This window comes from Oncorhynchus keta, chromosome 18, assembly GCF_023373465.1.
Source record: "Oncorhynchus keta strain PuntledgeMale-10-30-2019 chromosome 18, Oket_V2, whole genome shotgun sequence".
Lineage (NCBI taxonomy): Eukaryota > Metazoa > Chordata > Actinopteri > Salmoniformes > Salmonidae > Oncorhynchus > Oncorhynchus keta.
This window is the reverse complement of record NC_068438.1, coordinates 30,597,086-30,621,918: the sequence shown is the minus strand read 5'-3', so window position 1 is coordinate 30,621,918 and position 24,833 is coordinate 30,597,086. Positions and strand designations below refer to the sequence as shown.

Below are 24,833 nucleotides of genomic sequence, written 5' to 3'. Positions count from 1 at the left end.
CCTTCCCTCCCCAACTCCCTCCCTTCAACTCCCTCCTCCTTACCTTGTAGACAGATGGCGATAGCGAAGTCAACCACCCAGCTGACCAGAGCCATGAGTAGACCGAGAAGGATGAGGAAGATCCAGTCTTCACCAACACGAGAGATGAGGAACTTCTGACAGCGCAATGTACAGACTGGAGGGAAGAGAGATACAGGTGCACACTGTTAGACAACAACAACACTGTTACTACTAAAGTACTGGTCAGTCAAGTCAGTCAGAACTACAAAACAAACAAACCAACACATCTTACAGACTGAGGAGAGAAGTTTAGCATTGTTAAAACTACATTACCCACCTTGGAGTCAGTACTACACATACCCACCATACAATGTAAACCCCTGCACCCACAACTGCCCATTTGTTGATGTCAACTTTTGCACAGACACCTCTAGTATCATTTTAAATGGGGCTGGTTTTATATTCACAGAGTTTACTCCAATCCTCTCCTCTTTCTACCCCCCACACACACACATACTGTACTGCCTCCTCTACCAGTTCCTCCCCTATTTTCCTCCGCTCTCTCCCTCTCTCCTGACCTCATTGCTCCTCTCAGAGTGAAGAGGTCTAGCAGCAGGGGCACCTCTAGTCCTCAACTTTAACGACTGTGTCACATCAGGCACTCCACACTGTCCTATCACTAGTACTGCTCTGCTCCCCTCTCATCTAATTCTGTCTCCTCTCATCTCACCAATGTACTAAACCACACTAATGCTACTTTACCACACTACAAGATTATGTCAGAAGAAAGGGAGAATAAACAAAGGTATGAAATAAAATCTTCTTTCAGTATCCCCCTCTTCCTCTCTCTTCCTGCCTTTCTTTTCCTTCTCATCTAAAATATTATTGCTCTCCCCATCATGTATAGTACAGCCTGTGTGTACGATCATATAAGGGAATAGATTGTCCTGAGGCAGGAATGGTGACAGAGCAACATGCATGTTTTTAGTACGCTAGGCTACGCACACACTTTCCAATCAACACCTTCACTGTCTGTCTGTCTGTCTGTCTAACACACTTATATAAGCAGTGTAAAACACTGTGTGTGTTGCATCATCTCACCCACAGCCCAGCTGTATTCTAAGAGCCCCTTCTGTTCTCTAGTCAGCATCCAGAGCAATTAGGGTTAAGTGCCTTGCTCAAGGGAACATCGACAGATGTTTCCTCTAGTCGGCTCAGGATTCGAACCAGCGACCTTTCGGTTTCTGTCCCAACGCTCTTAACCGCTAGGCTACAGGCCTCTGTCTCTATGCTTGTGTGAGAGCATGTACATGCAAACATATACATGTACATGTACATATAAAAGTGTGTGTTTCAACCAGCAGCAGGTAATCTTATCTGGTCTCTGAGCAGTAATGTGGTTAGCTCCGTCTGTGCTGCTATGGCTCACTGGTTTTCCTTGGGTACACAGTACACACATTAAAAAGCTTACCAGCGTCATTCTTTACGGAAGGCAATAACCTGCATGCCATTCCTCTCCATCCCTATCATCTCTTCTCTTCAATTTCTCATTCACCCCATCCTGTCTTCCACCCTTCCATCCTTACCATCTCTCTTTCTCATCACTCTTCAACCCACGGCTTTAACTTCTTTCATTACTCTTATCCTTCTTTTTCCTTTTCTACCTTCTATCTCTTCTCTTTGTATTGGTCTTCCTCTCCTTACTGGAACTTTCTTTGCTTTCTCTCTCTTTCCACTTTTCTTTTCCTTTTCTTCCTCTGTCCCTAGTTTCTTTGCTCCTCCATCTCCTTCTCCTCTCCTGTCTCTCCTGGACTATCCTTTAGCCTTCTTTTTTACGCTTTCTCTCTCCCTCTCTCTGCCTCTAGCAATAATACCCACATACCTGCTGAGACTAATTTAGGTTGCCTTGGATACAGAATGCATCCGCTTTCCGTGCCAAACTCTAAATGGCTGAGAGAATGAATGAGTGAAGATGAACAAGTGAGAGAAAGGAAACACATAAAAGGAAACACATAAGAAAGAGGGACAATTAGCTAGGCCTGCTTGGCTATGTGTACCACCACCAGCAAATGGCATTAGGATAGAACGGGATAGAAAACCACACCGCTCAGCTCTTTAACTTTTACATATCAACTAGGAGAGAGAGGAAGAGAGGGAGGGAGAAGGAGACAAAGAGAAAGTGCACGAGGGAGACAGTGGGGACAGGAGAAGGAAGAAAAAGGGAGAGATTCATCAGATACGACCCAGCTATGTCCATACTCTTAAACACTGACTCTAGTGTAACCCCTATAAAACACAGTCCTTCCCTCCTTGACTGTAGTGTAACCCATATAAAACACAACCGTTCCCTCCTCGACTGTAATCTAACCCCTATAAAACACAACCGTTCCCTCCTTGACTGTAATCTAACCCCTATAAACCACAACCGTTCCCTCCTTGACTGTAGTGTAACCCCTATAAAACACAACCGTTCCCTCCTCGACTGTAATCTAACCCCTATAAAACACAACCGTTCCCTCCTCGACTGTAATCTAACCCCTATAAAACACAACCCTTCCCTCCTTGACTGTAATCTAACCCCTATAAAACACAACCGTTCCCTTCTTGACTGTAGTGTAACCCCTATAAAACACAACCGTTCCCTCCTCGACTGTAATCTAACCCCTATAAAACACAACCGTTCCCTCCTCGACTGTAATCTAACCCCTATAAAACACAACCCTTCCCTCCTTGACTGTAATCTAACCCCTATAAAACACAACCGTTCCCTTCTTGACTGTAGTGTAACCCCTATAAAACACAACCGTTCCCTCCTCGACTGTAATCTAACCCCTATAAAACACAACCCTTCCGTCCTTGACTGTAATCTAACCCCTATAAAACACAACCGTTCCCTCCTCGACTGTAATCTAACCCCTATAAAACACAACCGTTCCCTCCTTGACTGTAATCTAACCCCTATAAACCACAACCGTTCCCTCCTTGACTGTAATTTAACCCCTATAAACCACAACCCTTCCCTCCTTGACTGTAGTCTAACCACTATAAACCACAACCGTTCCCTCCTTGACTGTAATCTAACCCATATAAAACACAACCGTTCCCTCCTTGACTGTAATCTAACCCCTATAAACCACAACCCTTCCCTCCTTGACTGTAGTCTAACCACTATAAACCACAACCGTTCCCTCCTTGACTGTAATCTAACCCCTATAAACACAACCCTTCCCTCCTTGACTGTAATCTAACCCCTATAAACCACAACCCTTCCCTCCTTGACTGTAATCTAACCCCTATAAACCACAACCGTTCCCTCCTTGACTGTAATCTAACCCCTATAAACACAACCCTTCCCTCCTTGACTGTAATCTAACCCCTATAAAACACAACCCTTCCCTCCTTGACTGTAATCTAACCCCTATAAACCACAACCGTTCCCTCCTCTGTAGTCTAACCCCTATAAAACACAACCTTTCCCTCCTTGACTGTAATCTAACCCCTATAAACCACAACCGTTCCTCCTTGACTGTAGTCTAACCCCTATAAAACACAACCTTTCCCTCCTTGACTGTAATCTAACCCCTATAAACCACAACCGTTCCCTCCTTGACTGTAATCTAACCCCTATAAAACACAACCCTTCCCTCCTTGACTGTAATCTAACCCCTATAAAACACAACCCTTCCTGTAATCTCCCCTATAAAACACAACCGACTGTAATCTAACCCCTATAAAACACAACCCTTCCCTCCTTGACTGTAATCTAACCCCTATAAAACACAACCGTTCCCTTCTTGACTGTAGTGTAACCCCTATAAAACACAACCGTTCCTCCTCGACTGTAATCTAACCCCTATAAAACACAACCCTTCCCTCCTTGACTGTAATCTAACCCCTATAAAACACAACCGTTCCCTCCTCGACTGTAATCTAACCCCTATAAAACACAACCGTTCCCTCCTTGACTGTAATCTAACCCCTATAAACCACAACCGTTCCCTCCTTGACTGTAAAACCCCTATAAACCACAACCCTTCCCTCCTTGACTGTAGTCTAACCACTATAAACCACAACCGTTCCCTCCTTGACTGTAATCTAACCCATATAAAACACAACCGTTCCCTCCTTGACTGTAATCTAACCCCTATAAACCACAACCCTTCCCTCCTTGACTGTAGTCTAACCACTATAAACCACAACCGTTCCCTCCTTGACTGTAATCTAACCCCTATAAACACAACCCTTCCCTCCTTGACTGTAATCTAACCCCTATAAACCACAACCCTTCCCTCCTTGACTGTAATCTAACCCCTATAAACCACAACCGTTCCCTCCTTGACTGTAATCTAACCCCTATAAACACAACCCTTCCCTCCTTGACTGTAATCTAACCCCTATAAAACACAACCCTTCCCTCCTTGACTGTAATCTAACCCCTATAAACCACAACCGTTCCCTCCTTGACTGTAGTCTAACCCCTATAAAACACAACCTTTCCCTCCTTGACTGTAATCTAACCCCTATAAACCACAACCGTTCCCTCCTTGACTGTAGTCTAACCCCTATAAAACACAACCTTTCCCTCCTTGACTGTAATCTAACCCCTATAAACCACAACCGTTCCCTCCTTGACTGTAATCTAACCCCTATAAACACAACCCTTCCCTCCTTGACTGTAATCTAACCCCTATAAAACACAACCCTTCCCTCCTTGACTGTAATCTAACCCCTATAAACCACAACCGTTCCCTCCTTGACTGTAGTCTAACCCCTATAAAACACAACCTTTCCCTCCTTGACTGTAATCTAACCCCTATAAAACACAACGCTTCCCTCCTTGACTGTAATCTAACCCCTATAAACCACAACCGTTCCCTCCTTGACTGTAGTCTAACCCCTATAAAACACAACCTTTCCCTCCTTGACTGTAATCTAACCCCTAATAAACACAACCCTTCCCTCCTTAACTGTATACTAACACAACCTTTCCCTCCCTGCTCCTCACTCTCTCACAGGAACATCTCCCATAGATGGCTTCCTTATGCTATTGAGATGTTTAGGGATGGGAGGATGTTTATGTAAATTAGATATAAATGCTGTGGCTGATTCTCGGGTAAACGCCTAGTTGTGTTCCTCCATCACGCCACCAGCCAGTATATGGGAACGACTTACCAGCTTATGACTTTACCACACTGAGCATGGTTACATGCACACAATAATACAATTATTGTAGATAGGCAGATTAATATACATTTCCCTAAAAATCCTGTATGCTTACTTCGATTTGGACCGTACACTGATTAAGATAAGCAGAGTAAGGTGTTTACATGACTATTGCAATACTCGGCCTACTGCCATAATCCGTTTAATATTGAATTATTAGAGTGCATGTAAAACGTACTCTATGATACGTCTCATTGCTGGTTAATGGCGTTATGACACAAACTCTCCTTCTCGCTTCGCTGCCTACTTCTATACCCCTTTCTCTAGTGGGGGTTTACGGTCGTAAAGGGAAATGCTATGAAATAACTCCAGCCATGAGGGAGACTGGCATGACAGGATGATAACTGATTAAAACACGAAGGTGAAAACTCCTGTTCTGTTTTAGGGCTCAGTGCAAGACAGGTGGTGATGACATAAGACCTGAAAGCCGGAGCCAACCCCCAGAGGTCTCATTCTGCTCTAAGTGTGTGTGTTTAGGAAAGCGTGTATTAAGAGCAGGTGCAACCAGAGCTTCCCGGGGAGGTATGTCAGCACCTATAGCCTGAGCCCAGCTATCAGCCAAGCCATTCATCTGATGGGTGAATGGGTGAGTGAGCCAGGGGAGCTCTGGGGGTTGGAAGAATACCTGAGGGTAAGTCTGTCTGGTCTACTGATGGCTGACACACATTAAATGACACAGATGGATGGTGAGTAGAGGGAGGACTCTCACCAGGTGCCACTCATCATGACCAACAGATAAATCTCTACCTCTAAACTCTACTCACCAAATCTGCCTCTGTTACATTCCAATTGCCTTCTCTTTCTGAACTCATGTTTTATGTCTTTATTTTCCTCTCTTGTTTGCTTACTGTTTTTTTCTCCTGTTCTTTCTATCTCAGTGCGAGTCAAAGTGGAGAGCTTTGATCCATGGCCAAAATGACACAGACACATACACGCATGCACACGCGCACACACAGAGTTAGATACCACCACAACATAATCTTGAATGAAGACATTATGTTGTCATGGCAACAACCCTTATATCACCATTCCTGCTAAGAGGACAGCTGGGACCTGTTCCTCAGGTCTAGAGGTGGAGTTTGTCCTGCTCATATCTCGGGGAGGAGTTTGTCCTGCTCAGATCTAGGGGAGGAGTTTGTCCTGCTCAGATCTAGGGGAGGAGTTTGTCCTGCTCAGGTCTAGGGGTGGAGTTTGTCATGCTCAGATCTAGAGGTGGAGTTTGTCCTGCTCAGATCTAGGGGTGGAGTTTGTCATGCTCAGATCTAGAGGTGGAGTTTGTCCTGCTCAGATCTAGGGGAGGAGTTTGTCCTGCTCAGATCTAGGGGAGGAGCTTGTCCTGCTCAGATCTAGGGGAGGAGTTTGTCCTGCTCAGATCTAGGGGTGGAGTTTGTCCTGCTCAGATCTAGGGGTGGAGTTTGTCCTGCTCAGATCTAGGACCAAGAGCAACTCCTGACCAGTCTTTGGGATTAGCTACTTGTAAAAACAATATGTTACATATTACTCGTTACATTTAACAAATGTAACGCGTTACTTTACAATATTACTTTGTGTGGAAAGCATCAAGTTATATTACTAGTTATATTACTTTGCGTTACTGTAATGAAAACCCCCCTCAAAATCTCAGTTTGTTTGACTGTCGGAGGGAGCAGGGCGAGCCTCGCAGGCTATACCAAAGATATAAAGTAGCCTAACTCAGGTTTGATCACTTGTTTCTACTTTCGTCTGTGGCACTGCTTTCCTGTGCTAGTCTACAAGTGCTGCGCTATATATGGGCTGCTTAATTAGCCATATTTGGCATTTATTAGGATCTCCATTAGCCGAAGCAAAAGCATCAGCTACGCTTCCTGGGGTCCACTTGAAACAATACATGACATAATACTGTGAGGTTCTGTATTTATTTTCTTAGTCAACCTTGTGTTCTGTATCGTTGTGTTCTTGAATGTAGCCCTGTTTCTTTGTGTTCTTGATCATAGCCCTGTCTTTCATTTTTGTTCATTGATTTCTCCCAGAAGCAATTCTCCATCCCAGTATTGATAACCGTGAAGGGGGTTACTAAGTATGTAGAGGGCTTGATAGATTTGGGAGCAGCAGGTAATTTTATCGATCACCAGCTGGTACAAGAGCTTGACATTGTTCTAACACCTGTCACCACTCCCTTAAGGATTAACACCCTGGATGGGCAGCCATTGGGATAGGTTTTGGTGTGGAAGAGTCCAGATTGGTTTTGGTGTGGAAGACTCCATTCAATTTATGGAACTCCCCAAACAGCCACTCATCCTCGGACACCCCTCGCTTTGTAATCTTCTACCTGCTTCACCAGTTGTCTCAGCCTTCCCTGCAGAGCCACCATCATTGAGGACTCTGCCTCTGCAGTGCCACCCATCATGCCATCTGAATACGCCCAGTACAGCAATGGCTTTAGCAAAATCAAGGCCTCCACTCTGCCACCACATCGCCCAGGGGACTGTGCTTACCCCCTATCTATCCCGGAAAATGAGGCAATGGAGAACTACAATGATTAAACACTCAAACGGTTTCATTCGTCCTTCTTCTTGCCTGGCTGTGTAAGGCTTCTTCATTGGAAAAAAGGACGGTAGTCTCCATCCTTGTATTGATTACCATTCCCTGAATGACGTCACGGCCAAGAACCGTATTCCTCTGATCCCAGCGACCCTTGAACAAGTGGGCCACTCCAACATATTTTTCAAAACTAAGTGCATATAACCTTGTCTGTATTCGTGAAGGCGACAAATGGAAGACGGCCTTTATCACTGCACGAGGGCACTACGAATACCTGGTCATGCCCTACGGCCTTAGTAACGCCCCCGCCGTCTTCCAATCCTTTATGAACAAGCTTTTCCAGGATATCCAACTGCTTTCTCATCGTCTACATTGATTACATCCTGATTGACTTCCACTCCCTGATGGAACATATACAGCATGTGGAAAAGGTTCTTCAACGACTCCTTGACAATAACCTTTATGTGAAGACTGAAAAGAGCACCTCTATGTAACCTCGGCAAAGTTCCTCGGTTTCGTACTGACTCCTGGAGGGTTCAGCATGGATGAGAACCAAGTCACCGCCGTCAGTAACTGGCCCAAAACCACCACCGTTAAGGAACTCTGTTTCATTGGGTTCTCCAACTACTATCACCGGTTCATTCAGAACTTCAGTTCTGCTGCCGCTCCCCTCACTGTCCTTACCAGCCAAATGCTCTCTCCCACCAGTTTGACCTTCCGACCAGTAACTCCTACCCTACACCCATTCTCCCTTCCTCTTGCATTATGGGACCGGTATAGTGAGAGGTTCACCCTGCCATACTTGAAGCCCAATTCATCACAAGGCACTTACCTCAATTCCATAGAACATTTGTGGGCAGAACTGAAAAAGCATGTGTGAGCAAGGAGGCCTACAAACCTGACTCAGTTACACCAGCTCTGTCAGGGGAAATGGGGTGAAATTCACCCAACTTATTGTGGGAAGCTTGTGGAAGGCTACCTGAAACGTTTGACCCAAGTTAAACAATTTAAAGGCAATGCTACCAAATACTAATTTAGTGTATGTACACTTCTGACCCACTGGGAATGTGATGAAAGAAATCCATCCTCATGATGCAATCTATTTTGTGAAGTGCACCAGTCCCTCCTGCAGCAAAGCACACCCACAACATGATGCTGCCACCCTCGTGCTTCACGGTTGGGATGGTGATCTTTGGCTTGCAAGCCTCCCCCTTTTTCCTCCAAACATAACAATGGTCATTATGGCCAAACAGTTCTATTTTTGTTTCATCAACCAGAGGACATTTCTCCAAAAAGTTCACTCTTTGTCCCCATGTACAGTTGCAAACCGTAGTCTGGCATTTTTATGGTGGTATTGGAGCAGTGGCTTCTTCCTTGCTGAGTGGCCTTTCAGGTTATGTAGATATAGGACTAGTTTTACTGTGGATATAGATACTTTTGTACCTGTTTCCTCGAGCATCTTCACAAGGTCCTTTGCTGTTGTTCTGGGATTGATTTGCACTTTTCGCACCAAAGTACGTTCATCTCTAGGAGACAGAAGGCGTCTCCTTTCTGAGCGGTATGACGGCTGTGTGGTGTGCCATGGTGTTTATACTTGTGTACTATTGTTTGTACAGATGAACGTGGTACCTTAAGGCATTTGGAAATTGATGAACCAGACTTGTGGAGGTCTACAATTTTTTTCTGAGGTCTTGGCTGATTTCTTTTGATTTTCCCATGATGTCAAGCAAAGAGGCACTGAGTTTGAAGGTAGGCCTTGAAATACATCCACAGCTTCACCTCCAATTTACTCAAATGATGTCAATTAGCCTATCAGAAGCTTCTAAAGCCATAACGTCATTTTCTGGAATTTTCCAAGTCAACTTGTATGTAAACTTCTGACCAACTGGAATTGTGATACAGTGAATTACAAGTTAAATAATCTGTCTGTAAACAATTGTTGGAAAAATTACTTGTCATGCACAAAGTAGATGTCATAACCGACTTGCCAAAACTATAGTTTGTTAACAAGACATTTGTGGAGTGGTTGAAAAATGAGTTTTAATGACTCCAACTTAAGTGTATGTAAACTTCAGACTTTAACTGTATGTTCCTCCTCCTGTGTAGATATCATCTTGCACCTAGCGCATTTGAGCCCAGACGTAGACACAAATACCACTGGTGTTTTGACTCTAGCACTGCTCGCGTTATCTTGATCTGTTAGCATGATGGCTAACCATTAACTGTTTTTATTTTGTAGGAATCCGGGACACAACTTGTGGTCCCAAGCTAAAAACCTAACCCCATTGCGGAATCCTTAGCTATCAGAACTTTCTTCTTATTATTATTATTTATGATTTTGTATTTTACACAGTTTTCTCCCCAATTTCGATCTTGTCCCATCGCTGCAACTCCCAAAAGGGCTCGGAAGGTGAAGGTTGAGTGTCATCTGAAACATAAAACCTATTTAATGAAAACTAATTCATAAAATGAGTGTAGACAGTACATTGATCTGTTGCGTGATCTTTTTATTCAACATCTTTTTCTTGAGCCTCCAGTTCTGATTGCAGACCACATGTACCCAGACCCTTAGAGCTGTATAGCGGGCACACTTGCCACTAGAAGGGAAAGTCCTATATGGACAGCAGCTGTCATGACATTTTTCCAAACAGCCTTTCTCCGCTTGCTTGAGAATTAAATGAAGAAACAAGTCAAGATCGGCTCGTGGAAACACACACCTGGTAGAGATATGATTCTGAAACTAATACACACGTTGTTTGACAAAGTAACTGTAATAATATTTCCCAATTTGAAAAAGTAACGTGTTACTTTATTACATTACTCATAAAATGTATCTGATTACATAACACGTTACGTAATCAGATTACTTTTAGAACACAGCTTCTGGCCCAGTATGCCACTGTTTGTTTCTTTTATCACAAAATTGATTATGATGGCAGTGCAGTGATGATGGTTCGTGAGGGCCATGATGATGATGGTTAGTAGGGGCCATGATGATGATGGTTAGTAGGGGCCATGATGATGATGGTTCGTGAGGGCCATGATGATGATGGTTCGTGAGGGCCATGATGATGATGGTTAGTGAGGGCCATGATGATGATGGTTAGTGAGGGCCATGATGATGATGGTTAGTAAGGGCCATGATGATGATGGTTAGTGAGGGCCATGATGATGATGGTTAGTGAGGGCCATGATGATGATGGTTAGTAAGGGCCATGATGATGATGGTTAGTGAGGGCCATGATGATGATGGTTAGTGAGGGCCATGATGATGATGGTTAGTGAGGGCCATGATGATGATGGTTAGTAAGGGCCATGATGATGATGGTTAGTAGGGGCCATGATGATGATGGTTAGTGAGGGCCATGATGATGATGGTTAGTGAGGGCCATGATGATGATGGTTAGTAGGGGCCATGATGATGATGGTTAGTGAGGGCCATGATGATGATGGTTAGTGAGGGCCATGATGATGATGGTTAGTAAGGGCCATGATGATGATGGTTAGTGAGGGCCATGATGATGATGGTTAGTGAGGGCCATGATGATGATGGTTAGTGAGGGCCATGATGATGATGGTTAGTAAGGGCCATGATGATGGTTAGTGAGGGCCATGATGATGATGGTTAGTGAGGGCCATGATGATGATGGTTAGTAGGGGCCATGATGATGATGGTTAGTGAGGGCCATGATGATGATGGTTCGTGAGGGCCATGATGATGATGGTTCGTGAGGGCCATGATGATGATGGTTAGTGAGGGCCATGATGATGATGGTTAGTGAGGGCCATGATGATGATGGTTAGTGAGGGCCATGATGATGATGGTTAGTGAGGGCCATGATGATGATGGTTAGTGAGGGCCATGATGATGATGGTTCGTGAGGGCCATGATGATGATGGTTAGTGAGGGCCATGATGATGATGGTTCGTGAGGGCCATGATGATGATGGTTAGTGAGGGCCATGATGATGATGGTTAGTAAGGGCCATGATGATGATGGTTAGTGAGGGCCATGATGATGATGGTTAGTGAGGGCCATGATGATGATGGTTAGTGAGGGCCATGATGATGATGGTTAGTAGGGGCCATGATGATGATGGTTAGTGAGGGCCATGATGATGATGGTTAGTGAGGGCCATGATGATGATGGTTAGTAGGGGCCATGATGATGATGGTTAGTGAGGGCCATGATAATGATGGTTCGTGAGGGCCATGATGATGATGGTTCGTGAGGGCCATGATGATGATGGTTAGTGAGGGCCATGATGATGATGGTTAGTGAGGGCCATGATGATGATGGTTAGTGAGGGCCATGATGATGATGGTTAGTAAGGGCCATGATGATGATGGTTAGTGAGGGCCATGATGATGATGGTTAGTAAGGACCATGATGATGATGGTTAGTGAGGGCCATGATGATGATGGTTAGTGAGGGCCATGATGATGATGGTTAGTGAGGGCCTTGATGATGATGGTTCGTGAGGGCCATGATGATGATGGTTAGTAGGGGGCCATGATGATGATGGTTAGTAGGGGCCATGATGATGATGGTTAGTGAGGGCCATGATGATGATGGTTAGTGAGGGGCCATGATGATGATGGTTAGTAGGGGCCATGATGATGATGGTTAGTGAGGGCCATGATGATGATGGTTAGTAAGGGCCATGATGATGATGGTTGATGATGAGGGCCATGATGATGATGGTTAGTGAGGGCCATGATGATGATGGTTAGTGAGGGCCATGATGATGATGGTTAGTGAGGGCCATGATGATGATGGTTAGTGAGGGCCATGATGATGATGGTTAGTGAGGGCCATGATGGTGATGGTTAGTGAGGGCCATGATGATGATGGTTAGTGAGGGCCATGATGATGATGGTTAGTGAGGGCCATGATGATGATGGTTAGTGAGGGCCATGATGATGATGGTTAGTGAGGGCCATGATGATGATGGTTAGTGAGGGCCATGATGATGATGGTTAGTAAGGGCAATAATGATGTTGGGGAGGACGAAAGGATGAAGATGATGCTAATCATGATGATGATGAGAACAATGATGATGTTTATCACATGTCCCTTCCCCTTACAGTAACTAAAACCTCTCACCAGAGGTGACCCATTAAAACAACAGTCAACTCTGACTGTAGAAGGCCAGATGGTGCCATTCATGATCACAATGAGGAATAATTACCATAAGTGGGAAAGTGTGAGTGTGTGTAAGTGATAGAATGTGAGGAGAGAAAGAAAGGTGGAGAGAGAATGTTAGGAGTGAGAGAAAAGCAGAGCGAAAGTTGGAGAGAAGGAGATATGATAGAGCGACTGATGAGAAAGGTGGAGTGATGGAGAAAATAATGGAGTGATAGTGGTGAGAAAGAGAGTGATGGAGAGACAGAAAGAGAGAGAGATGATAGAGAGCCAGGGTAATAATGAATGGTGACACACAGGGGAGCAGTAGGCTGTGATTGCTGCTTCATTTCCTGGCTTACCAAAGGGCAGAAAAACCTGCTGCTTTCTTTCACTCCCTCTCTTCCTCCCCTCTTTTTTCAACCTTTACTGTTCATCTGCCCTTCTCTTTATCATTCTTCCTCTCTCGTTCAATTTCTTTCCCTTCGTCCCCTTCTGTGCTCCCCTCTTTTCTGACTTTATTTTTCCTCGCCCAAGCCCTCCCTCTCTCTTTCCCTCTCATTCTCAAACTCCCCCTCTCTCCCTGACCCCCTCTCCTAGGTCTTTCCGCTCTCTTTCCCTCTCTTTCTCAAACTACCCCTCTCCACCTGACCCCCCTCTCCCAGGTCTTTCCCTCTCTTTCTCAAACTAACCCTCCCCCTGACCCCCCTCTCCCAGGTCTTTCCGCTCTCTTTCCCTCTCTTTCTCAAACTACCCCTCTCGCCCTGACCCCCCTCTCCTAGGTCTTTCCCTCTCTTTCTCAAACTCCCCCTCTCTCCCTGACCCCCCTCTCCCAGGTCTTTCCGCTCTCTTTCCCTCTCTTTCTCAAACTACCCCTCTCTCCCTGACCCCCCTCTCCTAGGTCTTTCCCTCTCTTTCTCAAACTCCCCCTCTCTCCCTGACCCCCCTCTCCTAGGTCTTTCCCTCTCTTTCTCAAACTCCCCCTCTCTCCCTGACCCCCCTCTCCCAGGTCTTTCCGCTCTCTTTCTCAAACGCCCCCTCTCTCCCTGACCCCCCTCTCCTAGGTCTTTCCCTCTCTTTCTCAAACGCCCCCTCTCTCCCTGACCCCCCTCTCCTAGGTCTTTCCCTCTCTTTCTCAAACTCCCCCTCTCTCCCTGACCCCCTCTCCCAGGTCTTTCCGCTCTCTTTCTCAAACGCCCCTCTCTCCCTGACCCCCCTCTCCTAGGTCTTTCCCTCTCTTTCTCAAACTCCCCTCTCTCCCTGACCCCCTCTCCTAGGTCTTTCCCTCTCTTTCTCAAACTCCCCTCTCTCCCTGACCCCCTCTCCCAGGTCTTTCCGCTCTCTTTCTCAAACGCCCCTCTCTCCCCTGACCCCCTCTCCTAGGTCTTTCCCTCTCTTTCTCAAACGCCCCTCTCTCCCTGACCCCCCTCTCCTAGGTCTTTCCCTCTCTTTCTCAAACTCCCCATCTCCCCTGATCCCCCTCTCCCAGGTCTTTCCGCTCTCTTTCTCAAACGCCCCCTCTCTCCCTGACCCCCCTCTCCTAGGTCTTTCCCTCACTTTCTCAAACTCCCCCTCTCTCCCTGACCCCCTCTCCCAGGTCTTTCCGCTCTCTTTCCCTCTCTTTCTCAAACTCCCCTCTCTCCCTGACCCCTCTCCTAGGTCTTTCCCTCTCTTTCTCAAACTCCCCCTCTCTCCCTGACCCCCCTCTCCCAGGTCTTTCCCCTCTCTTTCCCTCTCTTTCTCAAACTCCCCCTCTCTCCCTGACCCCCTCTCCCAGGTCTTTCCGCTCTCTTTCCCTCTCTTTCTCAAACGCCCCCTCTCTCCCTGACCCCCTCTCCTAGGTCTTTCCCTCTCTTTCTCAAACTCCCCCTCTCTCCCTGACCCCCCTCTCCCAGGTCTTTCCGCTCTCTTTCCCTCTCTTTCTCAAACTCCCCCTCTCTCCCTGACCCCCCTCTCCCAGGTCTTTCCGCTCTCTTTCCCTCTCTTTCTCAAACTCCCCCTCTCTCCCTGACCCCCTCTCCTAGGTCTTTCCCTCTCTTTCTCAAACTCCCCCTCTCTCCCTGACCCCCTCTCCCAGGTCTTTCCGCTCTCTTTCCCTCTCTTTCTCAAACCCCCCCTCTCTACCTGACCCCCTCTCCTAGGTCTTTCCCTCTCTTTCCCTCTCTTTCTCAAACTCCCCCTCAATCTCTGACCCCCTCTCCCAGGTCTTTCCGCTCTCTTTCTCAAACTACCCCTCTCTACCTGACCCCACTCTCCTTCCAACCCCCCCACTCCCCCCGTCTAACTCTCAACCTTTACATTTCCGGTCCCTCTCTCCCTCTCTATTCATCCCTCTCTCATGGTGCAGACTCAGCTCTTCCACTCTGCAGTTCACTGCAGCTACACAACACACTTTTCACACTGTTTCAACCATTCTGCTGACACACACTTCATCACAATGATTTTGTAACACATTTATAATGTGCATAAATATATACTGTAGGCATTTCACATTATGTAGACACTCAATTATGCACATACATATTAATGCCAATAGTTGTATAGATACGTGTAATACATATAAAATAGATTATGAGAGCACAGGTTTACACAGAAATATAATAAATAGAACGGGCTTGGAACCTCTAACCCTGGCAATTTGACTGGTAAACTCATGGGTACACTCGTAATGGCTGCCTGGTATCGTGAAGCAATCATTTCCATGGTAGAATGTTCTCTAAAATGATGTTAACTGATGTGGCTCATGCAATACTCCGACTCGATATTCACGTCATAAGAAGGAATTCCCGTTGACCACGGCCACAAATAGGGGAAAACAAACATTCTTTCCCATTGACCCCCATTGTAAAAGAGTCAACTTCGTCGTAGATTGTTTGTTAAAATAAATAACAAAACATGCCTTAAAGTTGCTGTGTTGTACGTTTTGTAATGTCATTTGAGTTGATTCAACAAATCACAGCACAGATTGATGGGTACTCTTCCTGCTTTTACTTCCTGCTTTGCTGCTATGGGTACACTTGCAATGGCCACCAATCCACCCGTTAAGTCATCATGGATTTAAATGGGATACCCAATCTATTCATTCTTATTTCTATGGGCTTACAGTGAATTCGGAAAGTATTCAGACCCCCTTCCCCTTTTCCACATTTTGTTATGTTACAGCTTTATTCTAAAAATGATTAAATACAAATTGTTCCTCATTAATCTACACGCAATACCCAATAATGACAAAGTGAAAACAGGTTTTTAGTATGTTTGCAAATGTATAAAAAAAAATGTAAAACAGAAATACCTTATTTTATACTGTAAGTACTCAGACATTTTGCTATGAGACTTGAAATTAAGCTCAAGTGCATCCTGTTTCCATTGATCATCCTTGAGATGTTTCTACAACTTGATTGGAGTCCACCTGTGGTAAATTCAATTGATTGGACATGATTTGGAAAGGCACATACATGTCCATATAAGGTCCCGCAGTTGACAGTGCATGTCAGAGCAAAAACCAAGCCATGAGGTTGAAGGAATTTTCCGTAGAGCTCCGAGACAGGATTGTGTTGAGGCACAGATCTGGCGAAGGGTACCAAAACATTTCTGCAACATTGAAGGTCCCCAAGAACACAGTGGCCTCCATCAAATCAAATCAAAATCATATCAAATTTATTTATAAAGTTTTTCTTACATCAGCTGAGTGCTGTACAGAAACCCAGGCTAAAACCCCAAACAGCAAGCAAGCACGGTGGCTAGGAAAAACTCCCTAGAAAGGCCAGAACCGAGGAAGAATCCGAGAGAGGAACCAGGTTCTGAGGGATGGTCAGTCCTCTTCTGGCTGTGCCAGGTAGAGATTATAACAGAACATGGCCAAGATGTTCAAATGTTCATAGATGATCAGCAGGGTCAAATAATAATAATCACAGTAGTTGTCGATGGTGCAACAGGTCAGCACCTCAGGAGTAAATGTCAGTTGGCTTTTCATAGCCGATCATTCAGAGTATCTTTACCGCTCCTGCTGTCTCTAGAGAGTTGAAAACAGCAGGTCTGGGACAGGTAGCACGTCCGGTGAACGGATCAGGATTCCATAGCCACAGGCAGAACAGTTGAAACTGGATTAGCAGCACAGTCAGGTGGAGTGGGGCAGCAAGGAGTCATCAGGAGGACAGCAAGGAGTCATCAGCAAGGAGCCATCATTATTAAATGGAAGAAGTTTGGAACCACCAAGACTCTTTCAAGAGCTGGCCGCCCGGCCAAACTGAACAATCAGGGGAGAAGGGCCTTGGTCAGGGATGTGACCAAGAACCCTGGTGGTCATTCTGACAGATCTCCAGAGTTCCTCTGTGGAGATGGGAGAACCTTCCAGATGGACAACCATCTCTGCAGCATTCCACCAATCAGGCCTTTATGGTAGAGTGGCCAGACAGAAGCCACTCCTCAGTAAAAGGCACATGACAGCCCGCTTGGAGTTGGCCAAAGGCCACCTAAAGACTCTCAGACCATGAGCAACAAGATTGTCTGTTCTCATGAAATCAAGATTGAACTCTTTGGCCTGAATGGCAAGCGTCACGTCTGGAGGAAACCTGGTACCATCCCTACGGTAAAGCATGGTGGTGGCAGCATCATGCTGTGGTGATGTTTTTCAGTGGCAGGGACTGTGAGACAAGTCAGGAGAGGGAAAGATGAACGGAGCAAAGTACAGTGAGATCCTTGATGAAAACCTGCTCCAGAGCGCACAGGACCTCAGACTGGAGCAAAGGTTCACCTTCCAACAGGACAACGACTCTAAGCACAAAGCCAAGATAACGCAGGAGTGGCTTTTGGACAAGTCTCTAAATGTCCTTGAGTGGCGCAGCCAGAGCCCGTACTTGAATCCGATCGAACATCTCTGGAGAGACCTGAAAATGGCTGTGCAGAGATGCTCCCCATCCAACCTGACAGAGCTTGAGGATCTGCAGAGAAGAATGTGAGGAACGCCCCAAATACAGGTTTGCCAAGCTTGTAGCGTCATACCCAAGAAGACTTAAGGCTGTAATCGCTGCAAAAGGTGCTTCAACAAAGTACTGAGTAAAGGGTCTGAATACTTATGTAAATGTGATAGTTTTATTTTCTACATTTGCAGAAATGTCTGAACTTGTTTTTGCTTTGTCATTATGGGGTATTGTGTGTAGATTGGCTAACTATTTAATCCATTTTAGAATAAGGCTGTAACGTAACAAAATTTGGAAAGTCAACGGGTCTGAAACTTTTCGAATAAACTGTACACCCATTACAGCACCCATGGCAACACCCATCCGTAGCACGCACTCCAGCAGGTGTATCTCATTGATCATCCCTAAAGCCAACACCTCATTCGCCCGCCTTTCGTTCCAGTACTCTGCTGCCTGTGACTGGAACGAATTGCAAAAATCGCTGAAGTTGGAGACTTTTATCTCCCTCACCAACTTCAAACATCAGCTAGCTGAGCAGCTAACCGATCGCTGCAGCTGTACATAATCTATTGGTAAATAGCACACCCATTTTCACCTACCTCATCCCCACAGTTTTTATTTATTTACTTTTCTGCTCTTTTGCACACCAATATCTCTACCTGTACATGATCATCTGATCATTTATCACTCCAGTGTTAATCTGCAATATTGTAATTATTCGCCTACCTCCTCATGCCTTTTGCACACATTGTATATAGACTCCCCTTTTTTCTCTGTGTTATTGACTTGTTAATTTTGTTAAGTTTGTTAAGTTTACTCCATGTGTAACTCTGTGTTGTCTGTTCACACTGCTATGCTTTATCTTGGCCAGGTCGCAGTTGCAAATGAGAACCTGTTCTCAACTAGCCTACCTGGTTAAATAAAGGTGAAATAAAAAAAAAAAATAAAAAAAAAACACCCACCTCTGGTCTGTAACAGTTGCCTCAGGACCAAATAGAGGAGCAGCGCACGCACACACCCACACACACAGCAGGCAGTCAGGGCCTGTTAATTAAGGCATTAATAAGAGTGTGTGTATGTGTATAGTGAGTGATCATGGATCATTCCAGTGTTCTTAAAGCAGGGTGAACTGGCCTGTATATTGATCACTCTGTCACACTGCAGTTCTCACTGCTTAATCAAAGACATCCGTCTCTCTCCAGACCATACCAATGCTACATTTATTTCTCTTTATTAGTCTAGAACAATAACCCTGGGCAGAAAAGAGCTGTCGTTTTCCCCTCACACAAGTACACACACCATTGATTAATGCATGACTTCAGGCAGCGTAGCTAGTGTTTGTGTGTGTGTGTGTAGAGAGAAAGAAGGATAGTAGTAATTTTCCATCTTCACCAGAACAAAGTTACTCCCCCTTGAGAAAAACACTACTCTATAAGCTGTATGTAGCTGGGTGATGAGGTGATGGGTTATAGCTAAGGTTGCAAATCTACCAGTCATTTATTTACCAAAGTTATTGGAATCTATGGTAACTTTTGTAATTTATACTTCAATAACTTCATTTTTAGTATACATATTGTATATCTGGGTCCATATTCTCCTTGAGTTTCTAGTGGATAGACCATATGGTTAAAGAGAAAATAGACAAATTAATTTTAAAAAAGCATCTATAGTGAATAACAATATAAACGTAACATGTAAAGTCTGGTCCCATGTTTCATGAGCTGAAATAAAAGATCCCAGAAAAGTTACATTCGTTCAAAAAGCTTCTCTCAAATTTGGTTCACAAATTTGTTTACATCCCCGTTAGTGAGCATTTTTCCTTCACCAAGATAATCCAACCACCTGGCAGGTGTGGCATACCAAGAAGATGATTAAACAGAATGATCATTACACAGGTGCAACTTGTGTTGGGGACAATAAAAGGCCACTCTAAAATGTGCAGTATTGTCACACAACACAATTCCACAGATGTCTCAAGTTTTGAGGGAGTGTGCAATTGACATGCTGACTGCAGGAATGTCCACCAGAGCTGTAGCCAGAAAATTTAATGTTATTTTCTCTACCATAAGCCACCTCCAACATCGTTTTAGAGAATTTGGCAGTACGTCCAAACGTCCTCACAACCGCAGACCACTTGTAACCATGCCAGCCGAGAACCTCCACATCCTTCTTCCTCACCTGCGGGATCGTCTGAGGCCAGTCACCCGAACAGCTGATGAAACTGATGAGTATTTATGTCTGTAATAAAGCCCTTTTGTGGGGAAAACAAATTCAGATTGGCTGGGCCTGGCTGCCTTGCCAGGGTGGGCCTGGGAGGGCATTGGCCCACCCATTCGAGTGCCAGGCCTACCCATGGCTGCGCCCCTGACTAGTCTTGTGAAATCCATAGATTAGGGATTAATGAATTTATTTCAATTGATGGATTTCCTTATATTAACTGTGTAACTCAGTAAAATCATTGAAATTATTGCATGTTGCGTTTATATTTTTGTTCAGTATAATTAACAATGGCATTATTATCAATTAACACTGCAACTCTTCCAACTATTGTCTTTTTTCACAACATGTCGTTTGGCCCCCAAAAATTACAAAAGACATAGTGAAATAAATAAAAGTGTTTAAAATGTGTATAAATGACATTGACATTTTAGTCCTTTTAGAAATTATGCAGATCTTTAGATGTTGTACACATGAAATTGTCATTCCGAACTTTATCTGCAACGTTATATTCCATTTTGTTGCAACTAGAGCGATACCTCTGTCCATTCCACAGGTAACTACCAAAATAAAGGAAACATTTGAGTAAATGAGGGATACAAAGTATATTGAAAGCAGATGCTTCCACACAGGAACTTCCAGACACTTGTAGACTATGCCAAGGCATGTTCTGGCGACTCGTGTTGGCCCAACGCCCTATTAAGACACCAAGTGTCCTTTATTATGGTAGTGACCTGTAGCAGCAGTTTACACAGAACAGAACAGCTGGATAAAGGAAACGGATCGAGTCGCACAAAATAGAAAATATCTTTGCGGATCAAATTAAGAATTGCACAATTTCACGTGTAACACATCTAAAGACCTGCATCACTACAGTGAGAGCATTTCTGTTTCTAAAATGATGTAGTCAGGTGTTTTTGGAGCATTTGTTCCTGTTTTCTCATAGCCCCAGCACAATGCGGATGAGGAAATTAAAATCTCCGGTTGCAGTAAGTTTCTCAAAAACAAGTGAAATCACAAAAAAGTGTCTAGACCCTTCTATAATATTCTATTTACAGAAAGATGTTAGATTTAAGGTAAGGGTTAAGCTTAGGGTTAAGTAAAGGTTATGATTTAGGGCACTGTAGGGGCGTCCCAAGAATCCCGGATAGCACTTACCCTTGTTTCAGCAAGAGGCAACAAAGTTTGACAGTTATTTATGACAGTTATTTAATCCTTATGATGGTCTTCATCCATAACCATTGGTTAAATGGTTATACAGTAATTGTGCCAGTCCCAGTTCAACCTGTTACTGACACACAGTCCTGACTTATCTTCATTTTAGTTGGTTTGCTATTCTTGTGAGGACTTCTGGTACTCAAAAGTATAGTAAAACATGTACACACACACACACACACACACACACACACACACACACACACACACACACACACACACACACACACACACACACACACACACACACACACACACACACACACACACACACACACACACACACACACACACACACACTGAGACAGACGGATGGTGTTGTTGTTTAATTGATGGTGTTATTAATAAGGTAGGAATGTGTTTAATACTGTTCAGTACATCTTATTATTGTTTAATAATGTTTTAATACGTTAGGATGTGATGATAATCATAACGGTTGTTTGAGTTTACCAGACAGAAAGTCCCGGGGTGGAGCCTGAGTGTAGGGATACCCTGACCCTGGGGACAAACCACACAACACAGTTAGGGAACGTAGGGAACGTATGTGTGTGTGTGAGAGAAGGTGTTTGTGTGTCCATGGATGTGTGTGTGTGGGATTGACATATATCTCACAGTGCAGTACATACAGTACCAGTCAAAAGTTTGGACACCTACTCATTCAAGGGTTTTTCTTCATTTGTACTATTTACTAATAGTGAAGACATCAAAACGATGATATAACACATAACTCATGTAGTAACCAAAAAAAGTGTTAAACAAATCAAATTATATTTTATATTTGAGATTCTTCAAAGTAGCGACCCTTTGCCTGGATGAGAGCTTTGCACACTCTTGGCATTCTCTCAACCAGCTTCATGAGGTAGTCAACTGCAATGCATTTCAAACAACAGGTTCGACTTGTTAAAAGTTAATTTGTGGAATTTCTTTCCTTCTTAATGCGTTTGAGCCAATCAGTTGTGTTGTGACAAGGTACGGGTGGTATACAGAAGATAGCCCTATTTGGTAAAAGACCTAGTCCATATTATGTCAAGAACAGCTCAAATAAACAAAGAGAAACGACAATCCATCATTACTTTAAGACATGAAGGTCAGTCAATCCGGAAAATATTGAACGTTTTTTCAAGTCTAGTCGCAAAAACTATCAAGCACTATGATGAAACTGGCTCTCATGAGGACCGCCACAGGAAACGAAGACCCAGAGTTACTTCTGCTGCAGAGGATACGTTCAGTAGAGTTACCAGCCTCAGAAATTGCAGCACAAACAAATGCTCGAGTTCAAGTAACAGACATCTCAACATCAACTTTTCAGAGGAGACTGTGAATCAGGTCTTCATGGTTGAATTGCTGCAAAGAAACCACTACTAAAGGACACCAATATGTAGAAAATATTTGCTTGGGCCAAGAAACAAGAGCAATGGACATGGAAATTGGTCCTTTAGTCTAATGAGTCAAAATGTAATATTTTTGGTTTCAACGCTATGTGAGATGCAGAGTAGGTGAACGGATGATCTCTGCAGGTGTGGTGTGGGGGTCCTTTGCTGGTGACACTATCAATTATTTATTTAGAATAAATAACTTAACCAGCATGGCTACCACACCATTCTGCAGCGATACGCCATAAGAATTTGTTCTTAACTGACTTGCCTAGTAAAATAAAGGTCAAATAAATAAAAATAAAAATCCTGGTTTGCGCTTAGTGGGACAATTCGTTTTTCAACAGGACAATGACCCAACACACCTCCAGGCTGTGTAAGGGCTATTTGACCAAGAAGGAGAGTGATGGAGTTCTGCATCAGATGACCTGGCCACAATCACCCGACCTCAACCCAATGGTTTGGGATTAGTTGGTAGAGTGAAGAAAAAGCAGCCAAAAGTACTCAGCATATGTGGGAACTCCTTCAAGCTGGTTGAGAGAATGCCAAGAGTGTGCAAAGCTTTCATCAAGGCAAAGGGTGGCTACTTTGAAGAATCTAAAGTATATTTTGTTTTGCTTAACACTTTTTTGATTCTATATGTGTTATGATTACAGTTTTGATGTCTTCACTATTATTCTACAATGTAGAAAATAGTAAAAATAAAGAAAAATCATTGAATGAGTAGGTGTGTCCTAACTTTTGACTGGTACTATATGTCAATACAATGCACAGTTTAAATAACATTCAGCATATTACTAGGTTCTGGAGTGTTTCCATGACGTGACCAGGAAGAACCCCTGGCCCTACATACAGGTAACTTCCAAAATAAAGGAAACACTTGAGTAACTGATGAATACAAATTATATTGAAAGCAGGTGCTTCCACACAGGTGTGGTTCCAGAGTTAATTAAGCAATAAACATCCCATCATGCTTTGGGTCATGCATACAAATGCCGGGCAGGCCATTATTTTGGCTACAACGGCTATGCCCCCATACGATGACAATGCCTCCACCCACAGGGCACGAGTGGTCACTGAATGGTTAAATGAGCATGAAAATTGTGTAAACTACAGTGCCTTGCGAAAGTATTCGGCCCCCTTGAACTTTGCGACCTTTTGCCACATTTCAGGCTTCAAACATGTGCTTTAGCACACTCTGCCAACCCGGATGTTCTAGCTGTGTCTGAATCCTGGCTTAGGAAGACCACCAAAAATTCTGAAATTTTAATTCCAAATTACAACATTTTCAGACAAGATAGAACTGCCAAAGGGGGCGGTGTTGCAATCTACTGCAAAGATAGCCTGCAGAGTTCTGTCCTACTATCCAGGTCTGTACCCAAACAATTTGAACTTCTACTTTTAAAAATCCACCTCTCTAAAAACAAGTCTCTCACCGTTGCCCCCTGCTATAGACCACCCTCTGCCCCCAACTGTGCTCTGGACACCATATGTGAACTGATTGCCCCCCATCTATCTTCAGAGCTCGTGCTGCTAGGTGACCTAAACTGGAACATGCTTAACACCCCAGCCATCCTACAATCTAAACTTGATGCCCTCAATCTCACTCAAATTATCAATGAACCTACCAGGTACCCCCCCAAAGCCTTAAACACGGGCACCCTCATAGATATCATCCTAACCAACTTCCCCTCCAAATACACCTCTGCTGTCTTCAACCAAGATCTTGGCGATCACTGACTCATTGCCTGCATCCGTAATGGGTCAGCGGTCAAACAACCTCCACTCATCACTGTAAAACGCTCCCTGAAACACTTCAGCGAGCAGACCTTTCTAATCGACCTGGCCGGGGTATCCTGGAAGGATATTGATCTCATCCCGTCAGTAGAGGATGCCTGGATATTTTTTTAAATGCCTTCCTAACCGTCTTAAATAAACATGCCCCATTCAAGAAATTTATAACCAGGAACAGATATAGACCTTGGTTCTCCCCAGACCTGACTGCCCTTAACCAACACAAAAACATCCTATGGCGTTCTGCATTAGCATCGAACAGCCCCCGTGATATGCAGCTGTTCAGGGAAGCTAGAAACCGTTATACACAGGCAGTTAGAAAAGCCAAGGCTAGCTTTTTCAAGCAGAAATTCGCTTCCTGCAACACTAACTCAAAAAGGTTCTGGGACACTGTAAAGTCCATGGAGAATAAGAACACCTCCTCCCAGCTGCCCACTGCACTGAAGA

At 44.3% G+C, this 24,833-nt stretch overlaps 1 protein-coding gene across 3 annotated transcripts in view; it reads right to left on the bottom strand.

The window, feature by feature from the left end:
- Positions 1 to 24,833, bottom strand: part of LOC118371086 (chloride channel protein 2-like) — a 214,633-nt gene that overhangs the window by 98,836 nt on the left and 90,964 nt on the right. For 2 of the 3 annotated variants that reach the window (XM_052467885.1, XM_052467887.1), the window contains exons 3-4: positions 21,670 to 21,717; positions 44 to 175 (exon numbers count right to left, since the gene is read on the bottom strand). In XM_052467885.1, the coding sequence (XP_052323845.1) occupies positions 44 to 175; positions 21,670 to 21,717 (180 nt within the window). The remainder of the gene's footprint in view (positions 1 to 43; positions 176 to 21,669; positions 21,718 to 24,833) is intronic. The other variant, XM_052467886.1, reaches the window with a different exon arrangement.